At 45.7% G+C, this 8,164-nt stretch overlaps 1 protein-coding gene across 7 annotated transcripts in view; it reads left to right on the top strand.

Annotated features, from left to right (window-relative positions):
* osbp2b (oxysterol binding protein 2b) overlaps positions 1-8,164 on the top strand; it is a 41,494-nt gene continuing 33,330 nt past the window's right edge. For 2 of the 7 annotated variants that reach the window (XM_031856438.1, XM_031856437.1), the window contains exons 1-2: positions 531-4,464; positions 6,219-6,427. In XM_031856438.1, the coding sequence (XP_031712298.1) occupies positions 4,127-4,464; positions 6,219-6,427 (547 nt within the window). In that variant the 5' untranslated portion in view covers positions 531-4,126. Of the gene's footprint in view, positions 4,465-6,218; positions 6,428-8,164 lie in introns of all 7 variants that reach the window. The other 5 variants (XM_031856440.1, XM_031856443.1, XM_031856439.1 and 2 more) reach the window with 5 other exon arrangements.

The raw sequence follows: 8,164 nt of genomic DNA, 5'->3' as shown, positions 1-8,164 counted from the left end.
GGAATGTTTGGATAACAGCGTCACGTGGTGCAGGTCTGAACCATAGACTTGAGTTGATAGAGCGGCAGTTTCCATTCATATCCACACTTCATGAATGGCCAGGTCAGCAGCCACTCACTCCTAAATTACTGCCGTGAACTGTTTGGCGCTGTCGACATAGAAATCATTGTTGATTTAGTGACAGCCTTATCAGATTATATGGAGGCAATGTAGGGGAATTTCCTTTCTATCCAGTCCAGCTCTGTGCTCTGAATCCTCTGCAGTCTGCATCAGCAAAGTGTCTTGGCATCACTTCTCCTTCCTTTGGTGTCCATTCCGGCGTCATGTGAAAGGGGTTCACGGTGGTTCCTCTCGCCCTAGAGCTGACCCAGCGCATCCGTGAGTGCCGACGTCCTCGCCCGGGTCGTTGTCCCAGTGGGGTAGTGTCCCTGTCCCCGGTTCATCCTGCATCCTTCGGCGGAGGATGAGCGAGCAAGGGAAGGGCTCGGCATCCGCCTCTGCCGCGGCCCCGGCACCAGGGTCGGATACTTACAAAGGCTGGCTTTTTAAATGGACCAACTATTTGAAAGGATACCAGCGGCGGTGGTTTGTCCTCAGCAATGGCCTGCTTTCATATTACAGGTACATTTTTTTAAGACTCAGTGTGCAATATTTGTCAAAGTAAACGCCAACAGCCGCGCGCAGCTCATAGATCTGTGTCGGTGCGTTACAGCTGGCCGCCTCAGCTGGCTAGCATCATGCTAAAGCTATCTGTCAAACGGACACAGTCAGCTGTCTGTTTACTTCACGCTGACAGCGACAGAAACGTTGATGTTTCACTTTGAATGACTGTGTGTTACGGAAAGGCAGCGACACGTAGAGACGTGCACACAGCAGCAAAAGCAACAAGGCGTCTAACTCGTTAAAGTGTCTACTTGTGGCTACAGTTGGTACAGACGTCAGTTTAGCACACTAAGCTAGCCAGCTAGCCTCAGCCGTTGACAGCTGAAGAGCAGTCCGCTCCTCAGCGACACTAACACGGCTACGCGTCCTTTAAACAAGGAGTTAGTAAAGTCAACGTCCTAATAATCACCTTTCACTTCATTGTATAAAATTGTATTCGTTAAGAACGTCATGTCCTTTTTTTTTTTTTTTTTTTTCGAAATTCATTCATTCATCCAATTAACAAACGTCACTGAGCGACGTCACTTAGTATGATAACTGTACATGATCGTCATCATCATTGTATTTCTGTCTGCACGTTGATCACGCAGTTGCTAGCTGTGAGCTAACGCTAGCTATACAGTAGCTCAACACCTGTGGCTCAGGTGCGTCTAGCCATGGAGTCGTGTTTCCACCGGTGTGGAGAAACTATTCAGTTCGCCTCAACACAGAAGAGTCCTGCATGTTGTGAAGGTCCATCAAATATATCCAAACCTAATTTTCCTCAATGGCAACAACAGCATATTCCACCTTCTTGCATTTTCAGTGCTTTCCCCTGAGGCCAGCCTCTGGGTTGTGATTATTTTGTCACAGAAGAGCTGAGAGGCCTACTTTTCATTGCTTTCATTGCTGGGCTCTTGCATGTTCAACCATCCTTCTTACTTTAACTTTTAGTGCTTTTGGCAACATTCAAATACTCTGCTGTATCGTCCTCTGGGTCACACTGCCCTTTGTGCACTCGGAGCGTTTTTTACCCATCATTCATTCCCATTAAGTTAACTTCCAAAGTGTCTCTGTTTCCCAGAACATCAATACACCCAACATTTGGATATTTTTGCACTATGAGGGTATGAAACAGTTAACGAAGCCAAACCAGGAAACCCCTGAACCACCTGTGTATGGTCCACACAAAAGGAGAGATGGAGTATTCGTTGCAGCAGTTGTTCACCCGGTCTGATCCAGTTTTCCTAATTAAATGGTTCACAGCAGAGTGAAGGTGCCCCCACTGGAGTTAACCTTCATCTGCTAACAGTACTATTTGTCAAAGCTGTCTGTTAAGCTTAAGTGACCTCACAAATCAGATATGATAAAAACAAACAACTTCTGTACACTGTAATTGCTTGCAGTAATATAAATGATAAATGTGACACTAAGCTGAACCTCAAGGATGATTGTCTATAATCGACTATGAAGAAGGAGTGAGGGACTCACTGCTCTTCTTGCCAGCATGGAGAATTGAGTGTGGCTCCTCTGACTGCAAGGCAACATTTTGACTCATTATGGTTCCTTGCACTTCCAACAGTCATACAGTAAATGTCATCCTAAAATATGACTATTTAGATTTGAACATGCTTTACTGATTGTACTTGTAGAAAAACCTGATCAAAACCACATTCAGAGCCCATTTCATCCCATGCTACAGTCTATTGTCTTTTCATGTCAGCAGTGCTATTTGACACGTAGGTACAGTAGCCAAAGCCCTTCTGCTGCCTGAGATAGTCGTGAAAGGAAAGATGCCTGTTGCCTCTCTACCCTCTATTAATAGTCCATTATGTTGTAAGGTGACTGTTTCCCCTGAAGTAAAGGTAGCCCGACGACATCTGAGCACAGAGGCAGGGAAGAGCACAAGTTATCCCCTCCACCGATGTCTGCACATTTCTACTGTGAGGGAAGTGAAAGGGTAGCAGTCAGACAAATGTGACAGCATGTTAATTAAACTGTCGTCTTTGTATGTCAAGTGGTTATTGTGTTCTGCAGAACATTTTTTTGTCTTGTCCTACAATTATGAGACAATTATGCAGAGAAATAAGCCAGTTTTAATATATATAGCCTTACGATTACCACTCTCTGTTATAATAACATTTAAGTTTAGTAGTTACACTGTTACACAACATTGTCAGTATTTCTGTGGTCTTTGAAGTTGAAGCACTGAGATACATGTAGCTCCCTTTTTGTAAAAAGGATTTAATAATGTCACTTTGAATAAGTGTGTGTAAGTATATACATTACAGGATTAGATGGATAGACATTCCATAAGTGGTTAAACTCTATTATCATGGGAGGCTGCACTTTAGCCCAAGCGACATGTCGCATTAGATGCAGCCTAACATTCGTTGACCAGTTGTTTGATTTGCAGTGTTCAGTATCTGTTTGCCCTTTTTAACAGATCAGTTTGTATTGCTGATACATCATTAGAGACTGACATATAGAGGTCTGGCCAATAACCTGAGAGATCTCTTTCATTCCTAAGGCGTGCTGATGTCAAAGCAGAGGCTTAGCGCTCTAACGTGTTGCTGAGAAGCCAAAGGGCGATGGAGGACCATAATCAATGCTTTGATTCTGTGAGCAGACTGACACACTCAGCACTTGCGTCTGTTAAAGTGTAATGAGTTTTTACAGAGATTCAACATTGCACTTGTTGTTGATTACGTTTGGCCCTGACATTGCAAGGCTGGCTGTTTTTATATCAGCCTTGGTGTCTCATTTGCTTCAGTTTAGATCCTCTGAAATGGCCTCATTGAGCAATTCTCACCAGGACGTGTGACAAGATCTCTGTCCTCCCTCCCGCACTGCACTTCTTTCACTTTTAATTTCTTAATTGGCTTTTCCAATTTTAATACTCTCAGCACATACTTACTCACCTCTTAAAGCAAAGCCGGCCTGGTGCTTCAGGGAAGATTATGGAGCATTAAAGCCTTGAGTGCAATTGGAGCTTCCATATCAGTGAAGCCAGCCTTTGCTTTCATAGGCCGGCCATGTTTTCTTTTCAGCTGCAGGATAGTAACTAGATAGTATCAGTTTAGGTGCTCAGTGGGGGGTCCGGTACCGCTCGTGTCCCTTTATAAAGGCAGGCTATTGTGTTACTGCTGGCACACTCGGCTCCCCCAGTGCAGGGAGGCGTGGTGGGAGAGCGGTGAGCTAGCTAACCTTGTTCCCAGCTGCAGGGTAGAGCCTGGCCCTGTTGGAGTGGCACATCAGAAGAATGACTGGAGCAAGGGATGTGGACGCCGTGATCTAATCTCGTTAATAGGCTCTTAGTTGGTCTCAGCACAAGGCTACAGTGCGTGTGTGTGTGTAAAATCGTCCCTGTGTCCGGCCTGTGTGTGTTTTTATGTAAAGGTGAGAGCAGCAGAGTCAAATTAAAGAGAGCAGGGGAGTCTGGCCACGTTCTCACCATCTCATTGTTTCCGTCTTTCAGCAGGTCATGTCATGCTGTCCATGTTGCGGTATCATTGCCTTGGATTCCTTGTCTCATGTTTCCTCTCTGTCTTCAGCACAACACGTTCCCCAGCGTTTCTCTGGCTCTCTCCCTCCATGTCTTGTGATATTTCAGCCCCCAGCCACAACAAAACCTTTCTACATTCTCATGCTCTGGGTACTGTGTCCTATTTCCTCTGCCTGTCTGTGTGTGTCTGTGAGTGTGTGTCTCCTCATGCTTATGGCCGTCTGTTCTGTGTTGTTCACTGGTTGTTGTTCTGTCATTACATGCTCCAGATCGGTGGATTTGTGTTTTATGAGGATATGTGCACAGGGGACTGACAGGTAAAGCTATTCTCTCCTGGCTCATGCAGGACCCTCAGCTGCCCCCCCACTCACCTTCCCCTACTAGTGCCTTAACGCTCCTGTAGTCTCTCTTTCCCAGCTTTTGTAGTTTCCTTGACTGTATATTTCATGGCCTTTGCATGGCCTCGCCTTCCCACAGGGCCGACGCGATCGGTGTGGGTCTCATCTTACTCATCAGCAGCACACTCCGTATGTTAACCCCCTCACACCCAGGACTCTGAAGCTGAGCTCGGGCTCGGCAAGGCCGAAAACCGGGCTCCGCACAGCTTCGCGTGGCCCCAGTGCGACATCGTCTACACAACCGATGCGTACGGAGCCCCGGCAGAAGAGTGGTACACTGAAGTGCTTGTTCTGGATTGGCATTATAACAAGACCTGACTTCAGCCAGTAGAAGCGGTGTGAGGGAAGTCGCTGCCTGGCAGAACTTAAAATGCACTTCAACTTCTGACTTAATAAGGCGGCAGCCACCTTGTCAGTGTCAACCGAGACCGGATCTGGCTTTAAGGTTTAGTGCTGCTGGGAGGCAGCTGCCTGTGGCGGTGAGAGCTCACTGAGGATGAATGAACCGACGTTAGCACCCACAGACTGCTGCATCCACGTGATTGCATGGCTGCATGCTTCAGGGTGGCTGTTTCTAAGAGTGTGGACGGGCAATCATGTGACACCGGGGGTTGAGGACGTTTTTTTTTTTTTGTTTAATTTGAAACAACCACACACCACAGCATGTGTTTTCGCTGATTAGCCGCTGCTCTCTGGTTGAGGGTGTTAATCAGCAGAATCAGCCGTCTGTGGCTGGAGCGGAGACCTGCATACGCTCAGCTCTCTGTGGGGCTCTCTGTTCCAGCCTGCTCTGCAGCTTAGCTTCACAGAATGAGAGACAGACAGCTTCCCACCACACAATCCGCAATGTTTGGCTTGAATCTTCTTCTTTTTTTCAGTTAATCATAGTTGTAGTAACTCTTTCCTAACAGGAATCATGCATGAAAACTTGACACATGATGTAGAATACCTACCACATGATTATGCTAATGAATACATTCTACAGTATATTTCTGTTTTGGACGATGTACAACTGCAGTTGTGTTATTGGAAGATGCTTTTGGAAACACACGGCCTATACATTTGGCTTAGACTGCCGCAGTAGACGTACAACACTCTTGCTCTTTGTTCTAATCTCTTGCTCTGCTGCTTTGGCTCTCCTCCCCGCTATCTCTCTCTCTTTTTTCTAACAGTTCTCACACTCTGTTCTCTCTTTGTTCACGCTGCTATTCGTTGTTTGGTTTTGCGAGCTACAGAGGCTTGGAGGCAGACAATGGCCTTGTTATCTACACTACTGTGGCCCAATGACTGTGCAACAGTTGGTGTTGGTGGAGGCTACACAGAATACCCACAACTCGGCACAATTGCAGCGGGGCAGACAGGCCACACTGAGTGAATTAGAAAATATCCAATATTCTTTTTAACAGTAGCTAATACAGGTTTAGGTTTCATGCATGGATGATTGCGCTACAGAGAAGGTGCATGAAGTTAAATAACCAAGTGCTTCCACTGCTGCTTGGCTTTCAAAGTGAATCCTTATATAATCTGTGGCATTTCTGTGTCCCTCCTAGCCTCCCTGCTTGTGCGTATTTGCCGTAGGAATGCCGATTGTACTACCTCACCTGCAATACTCTGACTGACAGAAAAGTCCTTCAGCTCTTTCTTGTTTTCTCTCGCCTGTTATTTTGTTGCAGGACACAGGCAGAGATGGCCCATACGTGCCGTGGAACAATCAACTTGGCCACGGCACACATCGACACGGAGGACGCCTGCAATATTGTCCTGAGCAGCGGAGGCCGCACTTACCACCTGAAGGCCAGCACAGAGGTGGAGCGGCAGAGATGGGTCACGGCTCTGGAGTTGGCTAAAGCTAAAGCCATCCGCATGATGAACGATCAGTCTGGTAAGGGCAACCGGAAAGAGCGGCTACTAAAATGGAAAATATAATCTGCGTGGAATGCTTTTTACAATCTAACTGCAAGCTGTTAAAGTGTAACACACCCATGAGGCCAGACATTCATGTTCTGAATTTAACCTTGATAAATAAAGGCTGGGCTGATACAGTCTTGGGTAAACATACAAGTTAGATCCAAGATCCAAGGTGAAAGGTGTGTTCAGCACTAGTCCAGCATGTTGAGCAAGGTCCTCAGGCCAGTGAAGATATTTGGATATATTTGCTATTCAGCAGGTGTTTCATCTCACCGCCCTCCTTCTTTAATGTAATTCAGATTCCAGTAGGAGCCAGGAGAGGGCAGCGCTGTCTGCTCAGTCGAGTTGGAAAACACACTGGAGTAGTATGCTAATGGTACTGTGGAAACTGGGCTTCCATTCAGCCTGACAGCAGATCACTCTCCTTTCCAAGGGGACTTGTTCTTCTATGGTTGTATTGGGTGTTGCAGGTCAAAGGCTGTGGGAAAAGCCTTGGAGGACTGTTTTTTCTTCACTTTTTTAACCCTAGCATCATCCCAAAGACTCTCTCTCCGCCCCAGTCTTTTGCAGACTGGGTCTACAGAGACTGAGACAGGCTATATTTTCCTCTGGCCTCAATTTGAAAGCCAGATCACTAAATATAGACTGTGGGAGCCTGTGGAAGCAACACAGTAATGTTGGTTTATTTTTATTTTGAACAGGGCAGGCTGTGAGAGACAGATATGGTGTTGGAAATATCCAGAAATGTAACTGTTGTTCTTTGTGTAAACATTGGGTGGCGCTGTACTAATAACCTGGGCTCAGGTACAGTATGTAGGTACTGAAATCACTGTTGTCGGGTGTTTCTGACCCTGGAAGGGCAACGGGTTTCGACCGCTGTCGTGGTAACAGCTTTTGTTGTCGTTCTGCAAATGGTGCGTTTGATTGTCGGTGGAAGCAAACAGACTTGGTTTTTGCGAAAAACGCAAAGCAAAATGAACAGACTCTCATTCTACAAAGAAGAACATGTCTGTAAATGTTGTACTTAACTCAGCACACATCAATGGGTGACGTGTGGTAACGTAGGCTTACAGCCAGCGCGTCAACCACTCCTCGGTAAAAACACGTAGCTTGCACTACTAGACTGGACTCCTTCAACACATTGAATTACTTACATATTTTGTGTGTGTGTGTGTGCGCGCATATGTTCTGCAGCATTGTCTGTTGTCAACTTCAACTACAGTATGATGATGCTACAGTACACCCGCCACAAAATGATTTTCCTTTTTTTTTTATATATATATTGTCCCCTTTTAAATTCATTTCTGTGTTGAACAAACCTTGCACTTTACAAAAAGAGCATTTCATCAGGCACAGAATATACAGAAAGACATGCACACTTTTCATTTTTAATTTCCCACCAGTGTTCCCTTTTGGGCCCATTCAAGGATCCAGTTTCAGGATCTAGTAGCTACAAATGCCTTTTTTAAAAATAAAAACGTACTGTATCTGTTTGAAATGTATTGACGTGAACAGCAGCTTTTCCTGAGACAGTTTTGATATCAGGCAACCTGTTCTCAGAACAAATATGATAGGACAGCAACTGCAAACTGATGCTTTTCTTCCCACCATTCTTAGCAAACTGTTGAGATTCAAATGCATGGAAACACACAAAGACACCTGCTTCTGTGTGTCTGAGATGCTGTAGAGTCGGTCTGATGCCATTCGTCAC

Source organism: Anarrhichthys ocellatus, unplaced genomic scaffold, assembly GCF_004355925.1.
Source record: "Anarrhichthys ocellatus isolate YVR2014 unplaced genomic scaffold, GSC_Weel_1.0 scaffold17, whole genome shotgun sequence".
Classification (NCBI taxonomy): Eukaryota; Metazoa; Chordata; class Actinopteri; order Perciformes; family Anarhichadidae; genus Anarrhichthys; species Anarrhichthys ocellatus.
Note: the sequence above shows the minus strand (reverse complement) of the source record. Positions and strands in the feature narration are given on the sequence as shown.